The sequence below is a fragment of the Protopterus annectens genome, chromosome 5.part0 (genome assembly GCF_019279795.1).
Source record: "Protopterus annectens isolate FY-2018-M chromosome 5.part0, PAN1.0, whole genome shotgun sequence".
NCBI lineage: Eukaryota > Metazoa > Chordata > Ceratodontiformes > Protopteridae > Protopterus > Protopterus annectens.
The window spans coordinates 374,466,777-374,491,657 of NC_056735.1; the positions used below are offsets into that span (position 1 = coordinate 374,466,777).

Consider the following 24,881-nt stretch of genomic DNA (forward strand, 5'->3'; position numbering starts at 1 on the left):
GGATGACATGCTCGACAAGCCACGATGCTTCGCTAGGGATGGCTTGCACCTGTCACCCCTGGGCTTTCGGATATTGGCAAAGGCTCTTGCTACCCCCATAGTGCCTTTTTTAGGCAAGGCTCAAAAGACAAACCCACCTCCATAGGTATCACAAGGGATAAGAAACTAAGAGTAATGCTACTCAACACCAGAAGTCTAAACCTCAAGATGCACACACTCGAAACTCTCCTTAGCATGGAGAACATCAATATCTGTGCAGTAACAGAAACTTGGTTCAAGGCTCCCGAGAGCACCCCAGCACTACCAGGTTATACCTCATATCATGCTTTTCAGCCCCAAAACTTGGACCGACCCACAAAAGGAGGGGGAGTATCAATATTCGTCAAAGATACCAACACCTCCAGGTCGGTGGCACAGCACGAAGCATCAGAGACTATCCATGTGCAACTAACAGTGGGTAAAACTGCCTTCCAGTTTATAGCCTGCTACAGACCACCCTCCCTAACCCAGGAACCCCACTCGGCCTTCCTGAGAACACTGGAAAATATGAAGGTCTCTCCAAACACCATTATATTGGGCGACTTCAACTACCCAAACATAGACTGGGAGCATTACTCTAGCTCCAACACCCTAGTCCAAAGGTTCCTAGAATTTATAAACTCAAATGCTATGGAACAACTTGTTACCACTCCCACAAGAGGGGAAAACATACTGGACCTGATCATCACCAACATGGGGACACTATGCTCCAGACCAGAAGTGTATCCCTCACTGGTAAGATCAGACCATAAACTAATCTCACTGGATATTCACATCCCGACCCCACCCCCTGCCCAGAAAACCACAGTGAAAAACTTCTCTAAAGCAAATTTCACACTCCTCAAAACCGAGGTGGAATCCTTCAAAGCCCCCGGGCCTGTGGAAAATATGGCCCATACCACAGAATCCTTTATAAACGCATTCTATGAACACCTTCAGGAATGCATGGATCATGCGATCCCAAAAAAAACCAAGACCCAATCCTCCAAAGGCAGACGTCCTGTCTGGTGGACCCCAGCCATTAACAAACTATGCAATAGAAGGAGGAAGCTACTAAATGATAGAGCAAAATTCCAAAAAGGGAAGGCATCTCTGATCAGTATTAGCAAAAAACTATGGGCACTCATAAAATCATCTAAGGCCAGCTTCGAGAGAAAAATTGCACAGGACACTAAGGATAATCACAAGGCTTTCTTTAGTTATGTTAGAAACCTGGGTGGTAATTCCCAGATATGCTCAGAATTAGTCCAAAATGACAAAAAATACACCGAACCCACAGACATTGCCAACATCCTAGCTGACAGGTTCAGCGCAAACTCTCCCCCCCGTCCCCACCAAAAGGGCAAATATATATCACAGCAGAGTGCTGACCCCTGACATCCCAGATGCTCAGGTAAGAGCCGCCCTCTCCAAAGCAAAAAACACAGCATCAATGGGACCAGACGGTGTCCCGGGCTGCGTCCTACATGAACTCCAAGAAGAGCTAAACCCAAACATAAAACTACTGTTCAATCTCAGCCTTACTACAGGATATGTACCCAAAGAGTGGCGTACAGCAACTGTGGTCCCTCTCCACAAAGGTGGTGCCTCAACGGATCCTGGAAACTATCGCCCCATAAGCCTGACTAGCTTGGTCTGCAAAGCTATGGAAAGGATCATCATGGACCTCATAAATAAAGATATTGGGGACTTATAGACACTGGATCCTACCCAGTTTGGCTTTGTTAGGGGAAGATCCTGTCTCTTAAACCTGATTGATTTCTTTGAAACAGTCACCAAGGCCATTGACGAGGGAAAGGTGGTCCACACAGCCTACCTGGACCTCGCAAAAGCCTTCGATACAATACCCCACTCAGGCATTATAGATAAGCTCACCAGCTTAAATATAAACCCCTATGTCACTAGATGGGCTGCAAACTGGCTCAAGGACAGAACCCACATGGTTAGAATTGCTGGAGCCATGTCAGACTCCAAACCAGTTACAAGTGGCATCCCACAAGGCTCAGTCCTGGGACCTCTCTTGTTCGGTATATATTTCTCGGAGGTACAGGCCAACACGGAAGGACTGTGGCTGACCAAGTTCACAGATGACTGCAAACTGGATGCCATAATCGACTCTCCAGCCGACACAAGCATCCTCCAAAAGGGCCTCATAGAAACAGACAACTGGTGCCAGAGCCATGGCCTCAAGCTAAATGCCAAAAAGTGTATAGTCATCCCCTTTGGCAAAAACAAAGTTCCCACAAATTACCACATAGGTGGTAATCCATTAAGTACCGAAGAAGTAATTAGGGACCTGGGGACCCAAGTTGATAGCAATCTCTCATTTGACAACCACGTGGCCAAAGTGGTTAGAAAAACATTTTATATAGCCCACTTAATCATGAAGGGATTCACATCTAGATCAGGGGAGGTCATCGTGCCTCTTTACTCTTCCCTCATCAGGCCCATAATTGAGTACAATGCCCCTTTTGGAATGTACTTTACCAGACACCTGCAGCAACTGGAAAGACCACAAAAGTACCTCACCAAGAGGATCAAAAGGCTCAAACAGATGCCATATGCTGCCCGGTTAAAGAAACTCCAGCTCTACTCAGTGGCATACCACCTGTTCAGAGGCGATCTGTGCCTGACGTATAAAGCCATGTCCAACCCGGAATTAATGGACATGCTGCACCTCAGAAAATCCAAACCCCATCGAGCTACACACTCAAGAGACTTGAACCTCAGCACTGAAATAAATAGGACATGCTGGAGGGACAGATTCATAACCCAGAGGCTCCCTTCACTCTGAAATAAAATCCCAGTCCAGGTTAGGCAGAGTCCCTCATTGACTCTCTTCAAGAGGAATCTTGATGAGTGGATGGGAGATCGTAGGTTTACCCCGGGTATCACTTCTGTGTCACTGTTAGACAGAGGCACAGTATACTAACCTCAAAAAAGGGCATAGCAAAATTAATTTAAAATGGGTGGCGAAAGCCAAACACCTTCTGGCTGGGCTTATAAATGCCCTTGGTCAGATAGCCTAGTATGAACCTATGAACCCTTCTTTGACCTGGTGCATTCATGGGGTTGGTGTATTTAAGTGTCACAGTGTGCAGAAGGTGGATTTCAAAAAAGAATATTTAAAGTATTCGTTAATGTTTGGTGGAGTTCTTTGTGAGAGCAATGGCTGTACCCAAGGAAAATCCACAACAACACAGAGAAGATATGCCGACTCTCCATAGAAGGCACCTCTACAGAGAACCAAACCAGGGAACCTCTTGTTGTGAGCCAGCAACATTACACAATGTAACACAGTATTGCACCAGATGGAGGTGGAGGTACATGTTAAATTAAAGTGTGAGCTGTCCCCCCAACCCCCCTTCTAACATCCTCAGTCTTCTCTATCCCCTACAAATCTTTTATCCTTCAAATCTCCATGCCACCTCTAGCCTTCTCAAGAGCTAAACTGTCTATCCTAGTCCAGAATAAATCCTACCCTCACTATCAATATTCTGGCATAGTACACTAACCAGTTTCTCTACAACTAATCTACTATTAACTCAAAGTAATGTTTTAGAAGTTTAGCTAAAAACTAAGCTACTGTGGACCTTTGGAACTTTGCAGTCAACCTGTATTTTGCAAAGTCTTATCAAACCTGTACTGTGCTAAGACTTAAACTCTTGTCAAAACATGAAAATGAGGAGCTTTATATATGACAACACATATTAATGCCTTAGAAGCAATGAAACCTACTAACAACCGTGCTTTTGACAGTCCAGTCTAGCCTGTCAACATGATATTTATGTAAAGTTCTAACAAATATTTTTCTTTTTTGTTGTAAAAAGTGTAAGCAATATGTGAACGTATGTAAAGGTGTAAATATGCAGTTTTATATATGTAACCAAATGTATTAATGTGGAACTTTTCTCCCCGGGTCTCCACTGAAAACAGGTTACACGACCCAGTTGGACTATCCCAGTAAACAAATGTCAAATAAAATAAATAAATAAATATGTGCATGTATTCTTTTTATTTATTTTTGCAGTTTGCGTCTTGTGGTTTATGGTTGTATGTGTGTATGTTAGTACTATAGCACTGCATTAAATGTGCTTGTGGTTGTGTTACATTTGTGTATGCGTGTGCTTTGTGTTATATTGTTTATTTATATTACTTTTTGCAGATGGAAGACGGTTTCTTTATGGTTGTTGTTTATGTTGTGGTTAGTGCTGTTGTTTTGTTTTTTGTATCTGGACATTTTATGTTGTGTTGTGTTATTGTATGCCTTATGTTGGAGAGTTCTGTGTTTGTGTTTTGGACAGCATTTTGTGTTTTTTTGCTCTTGCTATGTTGGAATGGGAGTATATATTTTGGAGGATATGTTTATTTTATTTGTGCTAGTATAACATACTTTTTTACATTATTTATTACAGCACAATGTATACAATTAATGGCTTAATGCATTCAGTATAAAACGTTTCCAAGATAGTCAGTCTATTATTCCATAGATAGTATGACAGGTAGATGGATATATGTATATATATTATATGTGTGTGTGTGTGTGTGTGTGTGTGTGTGTGTGTGTGTGTGTGTGTGTGTGTGTGTGTTTCAGTGGGTGTGAAAGGCTTGCCACTCCATATTGGGGGTGCAGAAGGGCTTGAACTCGTGCAAAATAAAAATAATTACAGTCTGAGATGTTGCTGTTGTGAATTTTGGATTTATCTGTCTATCTATCTATCTATTTTACCTATTTACTTCTGAATATTCAACTGCTTTCTTACATGACTTTTTGCAGATTACTTCTTAGATTCTTTGTATTGTTTTTCTATTTTTTTTCAGGTTTAGTGCAGATGTAATGGTTTGCTTTTTTCAATCTGTTTATTTTCTTTGTTATATGATGTTTTTTTCAGTTTTGATGAAGATGTAATGGTTTACTTTGTTTAAAATGTTTATTTTTCTTTAATATATATGTGAAGTGAAACTTTTTCATTCTTCTATTTTTTTGTAATGTCATGTCATCATTAATTACCAATTCTCTTTTCTTCTTTTTTTGTTTAGTTTTTTTCATGTATTTCTTTTTCAACATTTTAAGCATGTTATTCTTTTATTTGCATTTTTATATTTTTTCTTGCTCATTTCCTGTGTGTGCTTAATTTCTTCTGATTTTATCTATTTATTTATGTAGATTCATTTTTAGTTTCTTGGGTCAGATTGTTTCATGATGGCAAGATTTGTAAATGCAAGCGGTCAGCTATTAAAGCCAATTACTGAACTGTGCAATTATTTACTGAATTTTGATAGTATTAGTAAATTATGGATTTTTGTAAATGGGTTCTGTCTTTTGATGTGGGCAGTTGGACCCTCCACATATCTATTATTTATGTGCACTAACTCTCTAACAGCTGTACCTTGGAGTCTAGCCTACACACTGAGAATCTGCATTCTTGAGCTTAGTCTATAATTTATGGGTTTATTAGATGTTTGAACTTTCAAAAGTTCAATCATATTGTCTTGGCCATATGAAAGTCGAACTTTTGAAAATTGGTTTATCTGACGTAGACCCATATACATCTATATATATATATATATATATATATATATATATATATATATATATATATACAGAGAGAGAGATCTGATTTTAATTAGTATTGTTCATTTATTGTCAGTTCTGATGGTGTACAGGGATGAAGCCATTACTGCCCAGGTGTCCTGAGTTTGATTAGTGTCTCAGGTGACGAATGGAGTTGCAGGTAGGTATGAGGTGGACACAGACACATACTCATACAAAGACGTGGAGGAGGCACAGAGCTACCACCTGGTTGTAGCTTCAGTAAGGGTGAGAGGTAGTGGGCAATTACATGGGGAAAATTACTGTGGGTCTCTGCAGTGATGTAGATCTCATTTAGGCCATTAAAAATACCCTCATTGCAGGGATGCTGGTGAGAGCATAAAGCATATTTAAGACCTCTGGAATGACAACCCTTCTGGAAATCTATTACCCTAATCCTGAGTGAAATTTCAGGATAAAGGAGTGAATAGCCTATGTCTAACTGGAAGGAGACTTAGTGGTCAGCAGACATGGAGGCAAAAGTCACATAGAAAAAATGTATTGTCCATTTCTTAAAAAATCTGAACAGCATATTTTCTCTAGAATGTATTTATTGTTTTAATAAATGTTTTATGCTGACTTGGTGTTATAGATTTTATTTTGTGTTCAGTAGAAGGCATATAAATGTAGATGCTTTAGTGAAACAGATATGCCACTAAAGTTATATAACCACAAAAATTAAAAATTTTTAAACTGTCATAATCTCAGGTGTGCGGGGATTATACCATTAGTATGATGCTGAGTTGGACAGCCCCTAGCTAAAACAGTGGACTGTTGAAATGAAGTCAAACACATAAAAAGTAAGTCAGTAGGCAGTTTTGTTTCTGTTATGTAAAATATGTGTAATGAATGAGCACCTTTCACTGTAGCTTAGACGGTTAAGGCTATTAGATGCTAACAAGCTTCATTTCATATTCCTGGTTTTGTTTTGCTTTTTAATCTCTGTGTAATGTGCTACTCTGAGCAAGCCATTTAACCAGACAAGTATTCTCAGATCACTACTGAAAGGAGGCATGTATGTCTAATGAGTTTCTTTGGTTAACACATGAATAATAAAACTATTTACTATAAGTGCAAAACCAGTGTGTTATGGCACAGTGTGCAGATGACAGTGTTGAGCCAGATATACATTCTTTGCAGTCAGGGTAGGAGCATTTACATAATTCATAATAGATGCAGAAAATAGATAACGTCAGTTGGTCAGGAATAGTTTGGGGATGGATGTCAACATAACACAGAATACCTGAACACTCTACAGAAATGTTTTCAAAACGTGATGTTTAAAATGGTAAAGTCATTGCAACTAATATTTATAGAAAACAGAAGGGGAAAACACAGCTGTTAATCACAATTCAAAAAATACAGTGTGGGGATTAGCACATAAACTTAATTCTACTCAAATTTATACTTATAATATTTCTGTTTGGAATGCTTGTATGAAATAACATTTTCAAAACTATTTTAATAATTACACTCTACATTCACACATCCAAATATATAGTCAGTCTTAACAAGCCATATTCTATTTTATTAAATGACATTTAATGTTGCTTTGAAAACTGGGATAGAAGTTCCACAGGAATCGGAAAAATAATAGTTGAATTCTTTTCAGCAGAAACCTCAGTCAGTGTCTGCAGGTAGCGAAGCTGGAAAGCTGCAGGGGCATCTGACATCACTACAGCAGCCTCTTTCAAAGCACGAGAAGCCTTCATTTCACCTTCTGCAGCAATAACCTTAAAGTAAAAAGAGAATTACATTCATTGGAAGTCGGAAAAGGAACCAGTGTGATGTTTGAAATTTGCTGTAATTCCATTATGCAGATGCACCTAGCTTAATCATAAAGCCATAATGTGCAATATTAATTTTCAAAAGCTACAGCTATTACCGTAACACCATTGAGTTGACAGGTAAAGCCCTAACTATGACTCATGTTATCTGTGTTTTATAAGCAGTAGAGATGCTGAAGGAAATGAGTGAAGGAAGATGACTTGTGGGGCGAATGCCAGCTCTTCCTAAATGGGGAGAAGGAGATGACATGCCCCCCCCCCCACATCTGTAATGCCTTTTGAAAGTAGACAGTTATTCATGGGGAATCCAGAAGAGGGTCAAACTATTGAGGGGTTCATGAGCTCCAGAGCTGCAGATGATGTGGGTGGAAACTTGTGCATTGTTCCCTGTCTGCGCAGTCATTGCTGGTATGGTATATACTTACACCATACCTCTCAAACAAAGGCCCAAAAATAGGGACATTTTTAAATATTGCTCTTGCAAACTTAAAATGTTGATATAATAACATATTTTGCATTAGTATGAATTTTCTAAGGGGTATGAAGTCCAAAACTAAATGTCTGTCATTTTCTGACTTTAAGCATCAATAATTTACCAGTGATTTGTCAGAAAAACAGAATTTTATGAGGGACAGACCAAAAATATAAGTCAAAACTCTGGGCATTTTGAGAAAATCTGGATAGTTGAGAGGTATGATTACTACAGGGAGTGGTTGAAAGGGATGGGTAGGGACTTCTAAGGGACCAATGAGCTGTCCAACTCTTAATGCCTGATTGTTACCTCAAGAGCAACAAATGGGCTGATCAGGTGCCCAAACAAAAATAGCATCTTGCATAAACAAATGAGACAGTGGAATATAGACAAAAGAGCCACTGGGCAGGTCCCATGGAGGATACAAAAAAAAAAAAACAGCTACAAATATTTTTGTGCTTGATCATGCATTCATATTGTTCATATTAGTTTTGGCATTTAGTAACACAAGATACTGAAAATACAATACAATACATACAAAGGATTATTGTGATGACAAAATGTGTACATGGGCTTGAAAGACATACTGTAGCTAGATATGCAACAGAAGTATCCAGGTAGGTAGGTAGGTCATGTTTGGTATGTAATTTTGTGTGTATACATGTGCATTTATCTACCACAGGGTGTAGATAAAGTCATCTCTACTCCATATGCATTATCATCAAGTTTAACATCAATTTTGCACTTAGTCAGACATCAGCCATTAGTAATTAATCTCAATACATCATTAGTTACCATAACTCAACCGCATTCACTTAAAAATGCATGAAAGCACACACACCTCACACAAAATACAACCCACAAAGAATACACCTAGTTTAACTAAAAAGTTGATAAGCAAAATCAACTTCAGAATGAAAAAAATTAAAGCAAACAAAATAAAATAAAAGCCTCAACTAGGAAGTCAAAATGACATTACTGGCAAAAGAGACCATAAGGGAAACATTAACATGAATAAAATTAAACTAAAACACAAAGCTTACCTATATTTTTAAAAATCTTAACCTAACTCTCATTACATTGATACAATAATACCACAAAAATACACAAATAAAACAAAAGATTAACACTTACTCCTGAACTACAGTATAAGACCTCTAACATGAAGTGTATTCATAAGAGTATACATAACCCTTTTAAACCTTTAGTCAGTAGTCAAACCATACATTTACTACAATGAACTGATATGAGTGGGAAAAATAAACCAAAGTGATCAATGAGTCTGCTTGCTTTCTGTGATAAATGAAATATTTTCCAAACAGGGTCTATATTAGAACATCGGATATTAACAGTTCAAATCGCTAAAGGTCGACCATTAGTGATCGAACTGTTAAATCATCGAATGTTCGGAAAAAAAATAAAAACAAACAAAAAAAATTAAACAGTGTAGCCAGGGGTCACGCCCCCCTGCACCCCCCACTATGTAAATATACCAACTCCGAGACCACACTACATTGAAGTAAGTGGAAATCTCCCCTTACGGAGATTTCCGTTTACCTCTTCGATGTTCTGCAGTTTCGCTATTCTCGTGTTGACATTGTCGGCTTTCGAGAATTTAATATAGACCCACACAAACATACATATATCTATCTATCAGTTATACACACACACACACACACACACACACACACACACACACACACACACACACACACACACTCATATATATAGCCCGGTCAACAAATGTAAAATAAAATAAAATAAATAAATAAATAAAATATACACACACACACACACACACACACACACACACACACACACACACACACATACACACATATAACTATAGTAAAATTTATCAAAACACCCAAACATTGACATTCACAAAGTTGACCATAAAACGTTGACTTTGCAAAAATCAGTACTCTTCTATGCATGCGTCAAGAATCTCAGTTCATGCAAAACATAAACTCCAAAACTTAAAATAAAGCATCATTTTGCAGAGAGGCAAGCCTACTTGTGTCCTCCACACCCCATGCTAATTATATATACCAACTGCGAGATTCCACAATATCGGGAAAAAGGTATATTCCCCTACCCCAAATATTGTGCAGTCTCACATATGTCAACTATTTGTTTTGTTGACCAAATTTTGTCGACTAAACAGATGTTGACCAACTACAGAGTCAACAATATTCAGTTTACCCGTGTGTGTGTGTGTGTGTGTGTGTGTGTGTGTGTGTGTGTGTGTGTGTGTGTGTGTGTGTGTGTGTGTGTGTAGATCACAGCATTTAAAAAGTGCATGAAAGGTTAACACTACAAAGTTCATAGGTTCATAGGTTGGTGCTAGGCTATCGGCCCTAGGGCCTATACAAGCCTAGCCATAACAATTCCCTGGATATTTATTCCCACAATATTTACTTCCCTGGACCCCTGTCTAGCAGGGCGACTGATGTGATCCCCGGGGTGAATTTTCTATTTCTCATCTAATCATCAAAGTTCCTTGAGAAGAGGGCAAAGGAGGCGCTCTGCTTGACATGTATGGGCAGTCTATTCCAAAGTATGGTGAGTCTCTGGGTCAGGAACCTATCCCTTCAGCATGTTTTGTTCATTGTGATGATAAGGTTTAGATCCCTGGAGTGTGTGGCTCTGAGGGATTGGGATTTCTTTAAGTGGAGGATGTTCAACAGCTCAGAGTTTGACATGGCCTTGTATGTTAAACAGAGATCATCTCTGAGTAGACGATATGCCACAGAGTATAGCTGGAGTTTTTTTAGACGGTCAGCATAGAGCACCTGTTTTAGGCCTGTGATTCTTTTAGTAAGGCATTTCTTCAGCCTATCCAGCTGTTGCAGATGTCTTGTGAGGTACATACCAAATAGGGCATTGTACTCTATAAGTTGACTACAAAGCTGTACATGAATCATACCTATTTTAGCATTTCCTAGCCTTGTTTAGCCATCCTTAACACAGTCCCATCCCTCATTCTAGAGGCATAAAATGACTTACAAGAACATATCTGAAAATATGTAATGCCCAGTTCCTCTCAAGTACTTCATAAGCATTATCTAGAAAGCAGCCATCTTTAGCTTGACAGCTTACCATTCTACCACAAAAATGAGTCCTAAATTACCAGTGTAGCAGACACCTTTCACACTGTTTTATGCTATTGCCAAAACTGCTAAGGTCAGAAATATGGTCCATTTGGAAAAAGGTACCTTGGCCTCACTCAGAACACTCTCATAGGCAGTCTGTCAGACTTTCCCCAAAAGCCCGTAGTTCTTAGTATTGTCTTTCATGTGTGTTTGGTAAATCAAGTCACCAGTGAGTGGTGTTTCTTTAAGAGCTTTGACTTTTTTTTCAACTGAGTATCCAGAATATGCAGCCTTTGGCCTGAAGACAGGACCACAGGGTCAGTCATTGACCTTTAGTCCAAAGTACTTTGCTGCCAAGTACACTTACTTTGTGTTCAGACATGGTGCTTGTTTGGACAATACATGAGTTTTACAGATATCTAATAATTACTAGTCACTTGGAATCATCCCCAGGATATAACACCAAAGATTTGCAGCATTGTGAGCCCTATTCTCCTTCTGGGATTGGGCAAAATGATATATGCCAGGTTAAGAAATGGTACAGCTATTAGTTATGGACTCAGGTCTAGGATAACAGTTTGGTGTAGTGTGCTACTCATGCTCAGTTCCTTTTGGAATCCCACAGCTGACACGCTAGACCAGCCCTAGGGATAATTATTGCAATGGTTCACAAAATACTAACGTAGTCAGATTCTTCAACCCCATACATTTGATAGGCATTAGACTATATTGACCCTTGTGTAAAAAATTGACATGATGGTGGCATCCCTTTAGGGCGATCAGGTCAAGTATTGCTTGGTCACTTCCTCTCTTGGATGTGAGGGTGTCCCAGCTGAAACATAAGACAATAAAGTCAACAAGCAGCACTTTCCCCAAGTATCCTTGATTTTGCTTACATTTTTGCCATGTCCCTTTCTAGTAATTGTGATTAATGTTTAAACATTGTCTCTGATCATGGGCCTTTATCTCCCCATTTTTTTGTTGGCTTTGTCTCTGATTCTTGAGAAAAGAAGTTAAGAGTTATGCCTACTAGGATTAGATATGACTTTTCTGGGTTGGATAGGAATTCTTTATTAAAGAATGTAAAATCCTCTGGGATAAGGATAGCACTTTTGTTGAAGGCAAAAACTGTTAACTATCAGTTATATTCTTGTTAATGTTAACTTCACTCCCTAGTACATACATTATGATATTATCACTGCTTTATTTAATCTATAGTTGCGGTAACCTGAAAGTCTCTAAAGTGATGCTGGATAGTATCTCTTAATAACAGCTTGACTATCACAAAACTGTCTTTTTTTTCCTATTTGAACCAAATGTTCTAGGTCACAGACTTTTAGCACTAAATAAAGCTACCTTCATGTATTTCTTTAACCTCTAACTTTTAAAGAGTCATTCAATGGGGTTTCTAAGAAAACGCTGGAATATGTGTTAACTAAGACTACACAGTCTTACTGCCCTGGTGACAGACATGCAAAGACTTTCTAACAAATAGGCATCCTTCAACCCACCACTATTTCTCAAATGTAGACATTTCATAGATTTATAGATTTATAGATTCATAGATTTATAGACTGTTACTAGGCCAATGACCTAGGGGTCTTTCTAAGCCTAGCCAAGTTTCCCCAAAAGAATAATGATGTCCTGCATTCAAATAGGACATTGAGGGACAAGCATTTTGAATTTACTTTTGTCCATAAGGGACGTGGGTACCAGGTCTGTTATAAACTTGCTATTCCCCATCCACCGGTCTGGGTTGCTCTTAAACTAGGTAATATACAAACTCAGATTCACATGGATGGGAAGCCTGTTCCATAGGAGGGGCAGTCTCTGAGGCACATATTTGTCTCTCCAGCATGTTCTGTTTAAGTCACAGACAAAATAAAGGTCCCTAGACCTTGTATTTCTGTTAATTTTTGACTTACAAATATGTAGGAGATTCATAAGTATGGGATTTGTGGATCCGTTGTAAACCAAGCATAGATGACCCCTCAGCAATCTATAACAGACTGAGCAGATGGAATGGGATTTAAGGTAGTCTGCATAAGGCAGGTTTGTAATGCCTTGTATTTTTTGTAAGGAAGCTCTGAGGTTGCTCTAGTTGCTGCATATGCCTGGTCAGGTACATAACAAATGGTCTGATAAGAGTGGAGTACAGTGGGCTAATGACCTCTTTGGACCTAGATGCCATGCACTTACTTATAAGTTGTGCAATATAAAAGGATTTCCTCACCACTGTGGCCACATGGTGGTCGAAGGTAAGGTTACTGTCTAAATGCATATCCAGATCCCTGACCGCTGGGTTGACTCCTAGGGGCATATTATTAGCATTTCAGAGAAATAGATGCCACATAAGAGTGGGCACAGTACCAAGCCCTGTGGGTCTCTGCTAGTGACTGGCTGAGTCTATCAGTGAGCCAGTTGGCTATCCAGTGGGTGATAAAAGGGGTTATACCTATATTTTCTTGTCTATAATGCCTGAGTGGGGTATTGTGTCAAAAGCTGTTTCAAAAGCTTTGGCCAGGCCAAGGTAAGCTGCGTGCACAGTGTGACAATGCACCACTGGACCAGTAATCAAGGAGCTTCAATCCTCACCACTGGCACCTGTGGGAGATGTCAACAGGGAGGATAACAGGTACACACACAGTATTTTCAGATGCAGCTCTCTGCATCAAGTGCAATTTCCCTTATGAGGACACAGAGACCACAGTCAGTCCGGGGCTAGTTTCCTAACTCTTTCTCCAGATCCCCAGTAAGACTCCCTACTGGCACAACTATAGAGTTGATTCCTTATCCAGGGTTCCAGGCCAAGTCCTCCAACACTCTCTCTGTCCAACTAGTGATTCATGTCCCTGCCCAAGTACCTGACACACACACTCTTAGAGATTTGTTTTACACACACACACACACACACCCACACACACACACACACACACACACACACACACACACACACACACACACACACACACACACACACACACCTGGGAAAGGATGGCACAGGTTTACTAGCTATGCCCCCTTCTACCCAGACTATAAGGTAGTTACTACTGCCACCAAACCTCCTCACCAGATATTTTAAGGCCTTTAACAAAGGGTATCCAATTGTACTGTGTAATATTAATACTAATATAAATGATAGTTTGATCAAGAGCAAGGCTCTTAGGAGTGGCCCACAGAGTGTCACCAAATAAATATGCAAGTACTCTCAAAACTTAAATATCTCTAAAAAGATCAGCCACAATGAAAGGTTTAAATATATTTAATAATAAATAATAAAAGAACAAGACAATACTAAATATATATTCACAGTGACATCAGAGTTCAAAACCACAGGAAATATTTAAGATAACATTGCAGGACAGGCTCAGACAAATAAAGAAAATCAATATCTAAACTAAGCTTCACTGCATTCCTGACTGAACTTAAGAGCAGTATACTATTCCCTAATAACTTACTTAATAGACCAAGGCAAATGATGTGGTGAGTGGTCCGTCTTGTTGTTGTCAGGCCCAAGACAGAACACAGAATGCTCAGTCTCTCTAAGAAACCTCTCAAAATAATATCTAAAATATTACTTCTGGGATAGCTTCCAGAATGGCATCACTTCTTTTCATCTGATTTCTAGTTTATATGCAACTCCCCCATTGCTGGAAGCTTGCAGGACTTAATACCTACCTGTAAAAATACACACAGCTTTTGCTCATATTTTTGGCATGTGCTGGAAGTCATAAAATGATCACATACCTCCACACTTCCAGCGAGTAATTAGTTCATCCCAAAGACAATACAGAAAGCATCCTAGTACAGAATTTGTGTCTCTGGCTGCATTGAAACCTGTGAGATAGCATCTTTATGACCTAGCCTATAAAGTGATTTTTAATTTGTGATATTTTTCTAAAGTTTGCTGGACTGAGGTTAACCCTCCAGTTTCCTCCCTTGCAACATATACATTTAAACAGTTACAACAGTGTATGTAGATTTCTGTTCTCTCTAATAAGGCATATTGTAAGTACATGTCAAACACAAGCACTTTACACATACCTTTTCAACATACACATCTGCACAAATCAGTTTGATATACACATGACTTATAGTTCTAATACATTTGTAACACCAGCATCTTGTATGAATCAGTTTGATATTCACAAATGATATATAATTATTTACAAAATTCTAACTAGCTGTGCTGGCAGTACCTCATTTTGTCACACACAGTCTTACATTTATCCAGTGTTTTGGTGACTCTCTTAAGAAAGTTCACCAGATTTAGTAGGCATAACCTTCCATTAACAAAGCCAAACTGTGGTGGATCCACTATTTGCAGGTTACCTATGCCTGTATTTATCATGTCCATGATGATTCTTTCCATGGCCTTACATATGAGGCTGGTAAGACTTATGGATGCAGCAACAACAGATCAAAAAGTAAAAGGGCATTCAAAGTTAGAATTTTAAAACATATCGGGGCCATAAAGAAATGTAAGGTGGAGAGTCCATTTGCTGAACATTTTAAAAAATATCATGGTAGTAATGTGGAAGGACTTCAGGTCAGTATATTAGAACATGTCAGGGTGGGTAGGTTCAATATTTTTCTTTTGAAACTTAAACTAATACAAAAAGAATCTATTTTTATATTAAAGTATGAAACTTTAGTCCTTAAGGGGCTTAATACAGAATGTAACTGGAGAGTTTTAATTGGGTAAATGTTTTGTAATTATATAATTACTTCAGCTATTTTATTGAATAATTGGGGAAATTGTTTTGCATATAAAGTATGTGTTACTTGTGCTTTTTATACACTGAAAAGGCTTTTTAGCCAAAGTGCTAAGAGAGATTTTCATCTGAATAAAATACAACTGTTTAGAAAACCGACTGGTGGATTCCTGGTTGTGTGTGATCTGTTGTTGCTGCATCTGATATTTGGTTCTACTGTGGTCTCTAACTGGAAGACTTATGGGCCTGTAGCTACCCTGATCAGTTGTTGGACCATCTTTGTGTAGGGGAATGACTGTAACCATATTCGATTCCTTGGGCACAAAACCTGAATGAAGGCTGCAGTTGAAAAGTGATTCAAATGGACCAGAGGTGTCATGTTACATGCTATTCATTAAACATCCTGAGATGTTATCAGGACCCATCGATGAATTTTGTTTTGGTCTTGGAAAGTGCATTGATGACCTTTTCCCTAGTTATTGATGGGGGAAAAATGGTATGCAACACTTTTTGGATTATCAGGGGGTTGTGGGAGGAAGGATTTGACCTGAACCTGTCAGCCAAAAGGTTGTCAATGGCCTCTGGTTTAGTGTGAGCGATAACTTATTACAATAAGTTCTGTGCATTGTTATGTACTTCCCTGAGATTATGGACATAGCTGTAGAAAGCTTTGTCATTGTCCTTTGTCTGAGAAGCTATTTTTTCTTCAAATTAGCCTTTGAAGTATTAATTAATCCTCTTAGCTGTCTGTTTAGATTGGTCAGGGGGCTTTTAGTATGGACAGCTTTTTATCTCCTACTCTTGGCCAAGACTTCTTTTTCTTTTGTTGTATATCAAATTGATATTATGATTACATCAGTTTGGCTTGCCTTTTGAGTTTGTCTTATTCTTAATATGACTCAGCAAAGCTTGCTCCATACAGCTATCAATATGGCTGAACAGAGATTTTGTAAATAGCTTAGCATATGCTATGGTGTTTACTGGGTTTGGGTGTGTCTGGAATTTAGCCACGGTGTCTCTCAGTAGAGAAAGGTTAGCCTTGGAATAGTTCATAATGAATTTTGATTTCACTGGATTCCCAGATTTAATTTTTATTTCACGTAATACTGCCTTATGGTCAGATCTAATGAGCAAATACATTATATGGGGTGAGGAACATCACCTCTCCATATTTGTAAGTACAAGTTCAAGAATGCTTGCACTCCTGGTAGGAGAATGGACCAACTGTTCTAGGATTTTGGTATTAACAAAGTTTAGGAATCACTGGGCTTGTGCATTAGAAGTGGTGTAGGATTCCCAGTCTACAGGGGGTAGTTCAGATCCCCCATGAATATTATATGGGGTTAAATGGTGAGGGACTCTAGTATACTGAGATAAGTAGTATGGGTTTCCTGGGACACAGAGGGGGACATACAGGGTGCAAGGATACAATATGGCATCCTGTTTATGGTGATTTGCACATGTATGAGTTCCAGTGGGTCACACATTTGAACTAGTTAAAATGTGAGGTTGGTTTTAATATAGACTGAGACTCCTCCACTCTTAGTTTCCTTCTGTGCAGTAGCTGGTCTAACGGTGTAAAAGGCATTATAACCTTGTATTGCTGGGGTACTCTTCGTGACTTTAAACCATGTCACATGTTTCTTGCTAAGACTTCTAGCATTGAGCAGTACCACCTTCAGATATTCCTTTGTAGGTTCAGTTAAGTTGATAGAGTTAGCAGTTTGGCATTACCTAAAAAAAGCACTATGGGGAGGAAAAGGTATTTGTTAACATCCAAAAACATACAGAGGATAACTGCAGACCATTCCTGGCAAAGCAGCATGGTCTGTCAACTATGTCCTCCAAGGCCATCAAATATTGTCCTCCAGAAGCTAAGCCAATTGTTAAAATCATTATAATGTGGCATCATCCTTGGGGTAGGTATTATGCTGTTCAGTGCTAGGGTCATACCTGCTTGAGGCACATAATCAGCAAGCGTGATCATGCCTCACATCATATTGTCAATGGAGTTACATCTCAGCCCATTAAAATCCACATGGACTTTGACAGAGTCATACTGGTACCTGTGGTTCAATGACCTGAGTGCCTGTGTGACTTAACAGAGCCTAGCCCTGGAAAGGCAGCTAACCATGACTCTCTCCTTACAAAGTCTGGTGAGGGGGACATTGGTGTGCCTCGCTGTAAATTCACAGATGACCAGGAAATTTGCTGTGCACTGGTTTGCCTTAAGGGCTTAACAGTAGTGGTACTGGATACAGTGTTACTATGTGTAGCAGTGAGTGGTGTTTCAACAGACTGTTTATATGATGGCCGAAGAGCCTTTCTTTGATTGTTCTGTGCAGGAGGTCTTAGTGTTTTAGGAAGATTACCTTAAGTGCCTCAGCATAAGTAGTGTTAGGTTTAGGGTCTTTATCCCATGCAGTAGACATGATTACAAGTGTTACCGACAGCCTCTGTAGGATTAGTTTTGGTTGTATGAGAGAGTTTGGCTTCCAGAGTTAAAGTGTATTTACCAATCTCACATACTTCATCTATTTTATTTAGAATAAGTGGGTTGTCAGTGTACATGAGGCAATTGCTATAATGCCTCAGAATACCCATCTCAACAAGACTGGCCACAGAGAGTCAGTAAGTGCATATCCATGTTAACTGATCTAATAGGGAGGAGTAAGGGAAACATATACATTGAACAGGTAAATGGGACAAGGAACTTGATGAGTAATGCTTAGCTATGTGCAAACTAGATAGTCTGGTAATTAAAAAATCTGTTTAGACACTAATATTCCAAGAGTGTAGACCACAAACCTTCCTAATATAAAATATCTGGTTTGAAGCCCAAGTGATTAAATCAGAACAAAGAAACTTAGAATAAGAAGCACAATAAGCCTTCACCAGCAATTCCCAGCTCAGATGGTTGGAGGCAACTTTCTCCTCCTAAAAGAGAGTAGACCACAGTTCTTCTTAATGTAAAATAACTGGCCTGGAGCCCAAGTGCTTAAACCAGAATGAAGACACTTTTACAATAACAGACAAAATAAGCCTTCAACCAGCAGGATGTAAGCTACTTCTCCTGCCACAAGAGTATAGATCACAAATCTTCCTTATGTTAGATAACTAGTTTGAAACCCAAGTGCTTAAATCAAAAGAGCTTAGAATAACAATTAAAATGAAACCAGACTACTAGCAAGCAGTAATAAACACAACAGATTAAATGCAACTGAACAATTTTAGAAAGTGCAGCAAAAAGCTAAATAAAGTAGGAAGAAGTACAAATACAGTAAGAGCAGCTGAATAAAGTACAAATTTTGTTTATTTTATTAGTAAGTGAGAAGGAAAGAAACAAAAGATAATTCAAGTTTAGAGACTAAGGAAGAGGGCCTTTCCAACTGATCTCTCAGTTCTCAGTAGAATGAGCTAATGAGATGGGACTGGGAGGAATGTCTAAAATCAGGTTTATAGTAGGGACAGACAACTCAAATGCCACCAAGTTTAAGAGTACAACAGCAGGTAAGCAATAGTCAGGCAGAAAACAGCTAGTTAGACAAGAACTACAGCTAAAGAACAATGCCACTAAATATATGCAGTTAAATGAGGAAAGCTATTTCTCAGCTCATCCCATTAATTAGCTGGATGTTATTCACTGTCTGCAAAATAATTATTTTCTAACTTTTCTAATTGACCCTAGCCAAAACCACTTAAAAACTCCAAAACGAACAAAAAAAAAAAACGTAACCCAATATAAGAAAAAGGTAAAAAATAGAAGCAACCAAAGTTTAAATGAATAACTTCAATCCAAAATAAATTGCAGATAGAGATCCACAATAGTCAGGCAGAGAACAGCAAGTCAAACAAGCACTACAAAGTAAACTCTAGTCTCACCCTTTTACTCTGGCTGTAAAAACTATTTGCTTCTCTAAGCTGAAAAGAGGAAAACTGGAGGTATAGTAGGATATCAAGGGTAACAACTGCTGAATCCTTTTACTTTAACAAATGTCATTTTTTTTCAGACACCTGAGATTTCATGAATGTGATTATCAGTCCTTCCCAAATTATTATTGTATCATATTAGATCTTATCTGAATTCACTTTAAAATCATTGCCATCATCAACCCCCTTTTCCAATTTTGTACATGGGGTTGGGATGCCATGCCAACTGCCACCATCTCTCGACCAAATGCCAATCTCTTACCTTCTTTGCCAGTCTTGCCTGATTGCTGCTTTTCCCACGCAGTCTAATTCAATTTAAAATGACATCTCTGATATCCTACAGTGTATGAAAGTTTAATATTACGCCTATTTTTGATGTCATATTAAGAACTCTGATTAAGGAGTCCCTAATAAGAAGGCCTTCTGACTGACCCATGTAAGACTCTTCCATGAGAGGTGTATATATTGTCATTAACAGTCACCTAAATCAGTCCATGAATCAGCCTGTGTAGTGGGAGTTGCAATCAGAATAAGCATGTCCCAAATATTTGGGTAGAGCTCACAGTGCTTACTTTCCTTTTTTTTATTGTGTTACTGAAAGGATAGGTAAACAATGTCATCTACATGATCTTGCTTATTCTTAACAGGAAATTTATCAGGCAATGGAGTGCAACTAAAAAGGGGCTGGCCTGGTTTACTTTATCTGCAACAACATCTTCAGTTATTGAAACCCCAGCTGTTTGTATCCCATTGTTACATGTTAGGGTGAATGCCAGCTTAATCCACATCTGTGTGAGCTCCAGTACCAGCAAAGCTTTAATGCAATCACCATACCACATAATCAGGTAGATGCACTTGTTGCAGATGTTTAGAGGTGATAGCATTATCTTGTCAGATGATACTGTGGATTTGTGCATATTGTGCATGTGTCATGCGTGTCTAGCCGGGTAATCATCACAATTTCCTATATTGATTAACAACCAAAAGTAAATGCAAGGTACAGTTCTACTAAAATGCCATTTACATATTAGCAGCTCACCTATGATACAAGAAATTCCTACAGATAAGCAGTAGCAAGTTGCAGAAGTCAGTTTATAAAAAGCAAATTGGAGTTGTGGCCCAAACCACTAAAGAGTATAGAGACAGTATTTGATGTTAGTTTTAACAGCACATTTTCTCCAAAATGAATCGCTTTATAACTCAAAATAATAACACACAAACATATAAAAGCAGCAAAGACAAAAAGAAGAATATATTACTGTAACCAGAAACAAACTCTTATAAGAAATGTGGGACTCCTAGTATTACTATGGAGGAAATAACTATTTGCTGCAGGTAACTATGCATAACTTCACAATCACAGCAAACTTATTGATAGCCTAGTGACTTCCTTCTTTTTTTCCAATACAATAGTTTTTGTACCAGCCTTAAAGCCTTCATAGAGGTTTCCTTGTTATACAGAAAACCTGTGCTCTGGAATCGTAATAAAAAATTTTGAGTGAATTGGTATTAAGATCCACATAATTGCTCACTTTCACATTGATCTGTCCAGAAGTAAAAATAACAATTTCAGGACTTTTAATGAGATGAGCAGTCAAAAATAGTACTCTTAACATATTGTTGCTACCCATGAATCCTAATATGTAAGTAAAATAATGATAACAGGGAATAAAATGTGTTTATTTATTTATTTTATTTTACATTTGTTGACAGGGCTAGTCCAACTGGATACAAGTCCATTTTCAGTAGAGGCCCGGGGAGATAAGCTCCAAGATTAAACTAATGCAGTAGGAATACAAGACAGCACAGAAACATAAAACTAATACATGTTAAAAATGCAATACAGTAATGCTGCGGACTAATATAGTACAACTAGCATCAAGGAATAAAGGCACAAAACGCTAAGAAATGATTAACTGCATTACTGCTGTAGTAATGCAATAGTAATACAAAGCAATACAGACACATGAAACTAATACATGCTAAAAATACAAATACAGTAATGCTGCAGACTAACATAGTACAACCAGCCTCAAGGAGTAAAGGCACAAAACGCTAAAAAATTATTAAATACATTATTGCTGTAGGCTAGCATAGACGGAACTAACATAATAGAAAACATGAATGCAGGTTTTGACAATGCAGTGGAATGAGAAGCAAATATCTGAGGTATATAGTTTGCAATTTGTTATACAGAAGAGTGAGGAAGAGATGAGAGGCTCTAACTAGTTAAAATGCCTATTTAGAACTTTACACATATATAACATGGGTAGTATTAATACAAAAACTGACAATGAAAGTGTCAGGAGAAGGAGTAGGGTCTTAGTAATGTACAAGGTAAGTTTCATGTACGAAGAAAGAAATAAGAAACTACAAAATGAACTAAGAGGAGAGTTTATTTGCTTATTAGTGGGTTATAGAAGGGGAAAAAGTAGTATACTCGATAGTGTTAATCTGGGTTAGTACATGGGCATGACCATTGTGCTTTAAGGTGTAGTTTTACTTGGTGCTTGAAGAGTGGTAATGATGAAAGTAATTGTAGGCTGCTGGGGTGTCTGCTCCAAATCTTACCCACGGGATTAGAGAAGAGGGAGTCCCCTGCTTTATTAAGGGATTTCTGGATTGTTACTTGTAATTTATCTGCTGAGCGAAGGGTAGTAAGATTTCTATAAGGAGAGACTATGCTACTAAGAATAGGAGTATTGTTGGTATGAAAGAGAATCTTATGGGTGATTGTAAGTTGCTGAAATAGTAGCTGGTTTTGGAGTTCTAGCCATCCTAGCTGTTTGAGATTTAAACAGTGATGGGTTCTATGTGGTGAACCTGTAGCAAATCTGGCAATGTTGTTGTAGGAAGTTGCCAGTTTGTTTAAGTTCATTTTGGAAAGATTTGTATAAATAGATAAAGCATAGAGGAGGGTAGAGATCAGGTGGGTATGGGCAATGATGGTTCTGGCTTCAGGGGTGAGGAAGGACTTTATCCTATAAAGTGAGCCAAGTTTTCTGTTAACAGTTTTAATAGTAGTGTTCATATGTGTGTCAAAGTTAAGATTTTGATCAATGGTTACGCCTAAGAGCTTGGTGGTCAGGTCAGGTGTAATTATAGCACCATTGCTAGATTTAACAGTAAGATCAATGGGGGACTTCAGAGTGGGAGTAAATATTAGTAATTTAGTTTTTTTTGGAGTTTAGTAGGAGGCAACGTTGAAAAAAACATTTTTCAACTGAGTTAAATACTGTCTGGATAATGGTTTGGAGCTCAGCAGATGAGGTGGCAGAACACACTAGTGTGGAATCATCTGCATATTGTATGCAGGTAGATTGTGGAATATTTAGCTGTAGGTCATTGATGAAAATAGAGAAAAGGAGAGGTCCCAGGATGGAGCCTTGTGGGACCCCAAGAGTAACAGGAAGAAGAGTGGAAAGGTTATGGCCCCAGAGAACAGCTTGCTGTCTGTTTCCTAAGTAGGACTTGAACCACTGTAATGCCTGTGAGTTGAGTGAGAATTGTTTTAGTATATCTAGTAGTAATTGATGGTTCACCATATCAAAGGCTTTTGATAGGTCTATGAAGAGTGTGGTGGGGAGCCTGTTGTTGTTGCGATGCTTACTGATGCAGTCAGAGAAGGATAGAAGGGCAGTAGTAGTACTATGGAAAGGCCTAAAACCATGCTGACAGTCTGACAGAAGGTTATATTGGAGAAGGTGATCAAGTAGCTGGCGGTGGATACATTTTTCCATTAATTTGGCTAGGGGGGAGAGTAGGACTATAGGGTGATAGTTAGATATTTCAGTTGAATTACCACCCTTATAATTATATGTGAGATTTTCCAGAGAGATGGGATGGAACCTTCAGTAATGGTTCTGTTGATTAGAATGGAAATTGGATAAGAAAGTACTTTAGCTGCGATTTGCAGGTATTCAGCTGGTAGGAGATCAGCGGATGGAGTACATGGTTTAAGTTTAGTAAGTAAGGTAAAGATGAAGGATGTGGGGACTGGATTTAGTTGAAAGGTAGGGGGTTTGCTAGTCATGGGGAATGGGAGGGTTGAGGTGACAGGAGGTAGGGAGTTAGCAAGAGACTGTACAGTTTCTGTAAAGAAGGTATTGAAGATATCAGCAATCTCCTTAGGAGTGCTTAAGGAAAATCCTGAGAGGGTTGGTGTCTTGGAGTGGCCTGGGTGTAAAAGTCTATTAATAGCTGTCCAGAACATTTGTTGGGTTTGTTGATGTTTGTCTTGGAGTTTAAAATATTAGTTTTTTTATCAAGGAGTATAGATTTCTTTGTGGCATTTCTATAGTGTTTGTAGTTCTGGTGATTGGTTAGGTTTTTAGTACATCTCCATTTAGACCAGATCTTATTTCTTAATAGGATTTTGTGTCTTGTCTCTTTAGAGAGCCATGGTGCTGCTTTGCTTCTGGTTCTAATGGATCGAATAGGGGCATGGTATTCCAGTATTTGTAAGAATTTGTGGTTAAAATAGGAAACTGCTTCCTCAAGGGAGAGTTGTTTTAAGGGAGACCAGTCACAGGCTTGTAGCTCTTTTTGGAAATTTACAGCATTAAAGTGTTTTTTGTTTCATATAGTTTTAAGGATTGTTTGGTTGGGGAAGAAGGTTTTATGCCTAATTATATAAGTGAAGAAGTGGTCGCTAATATTATGAGGAAGGGTATCTGCTGTATAAGTGAGGGGATGGTTTCTTACTAGGATCCAGTCTAAGATGCTGTCTTTGTTAGTGGGCTTATGGATTGTGGTTGGGGTGATGATAAATTGAGAAAAGCCATACAGGTTTATATGGACAGAAGGTTTGTTAGAAGTACAGCAATTCCAGTCTATATTGAAGTCGCCAAGTACTATGGTTTCTTGAGGGAGGGAAGAAGAGAGGCAGCATAGGATATTTTCAAGGGTGTTGATGTTATTGCCTGGAGGTAGGCAGGTAGGAGAAAATTATGTAGATAGATTTGCTAGTATTAAGCTGAAGTTTAGAGGCAAGGATTTCAATGTGATTATGTAATGGTATATGTAAGTCTACTGAAAATACATTTAATTCAAATTTATACAGAATTGCTATGCCACCACCCTTTTTAGTTGGATGGTCTAATCTTAAGTAGATTCACCAGAACATGTTTTTGAATTCAAAGTTATTGATATAGTTGACACAAATATTAGAGGTGGTCCCACCTCTCTGAGATTGGAGAAATGTGAATTGTTGTGGCAGCTAAGATGTGATGCATTTAAGCACCCATGGAT

At 38.5% G+C, this 24,881-nt stretch overlaps 1 protein-coding gene across 2 annotated transcripts in view; it reads right to left on the reverse strand.

Moving 5' to 3' along the window:
• Positions 1-5,655: 5,655 nt before the first annotated feature.
• The window catches only part of LOC122802641 (stomatin-like), a 277,078-nt gene continuing 257,852 nt past the window's right edge, over positions 5,656-24,881 (reverse strand). For both annotated transcript variants that reach the window (XM_044072340.1, XM_044072339.1), the window contains one exon: positions 5,656-7,365. In XM_044072340.1, the coding sequence (XP_043928275.1) occupies positions 7,174-7,365 (192 nt within the window). In that variant the 3' untranslated portion in view covers positions 5,656-7,173. The remainder of the gene's footprint in view (positions 7,366-24,881) is intronic.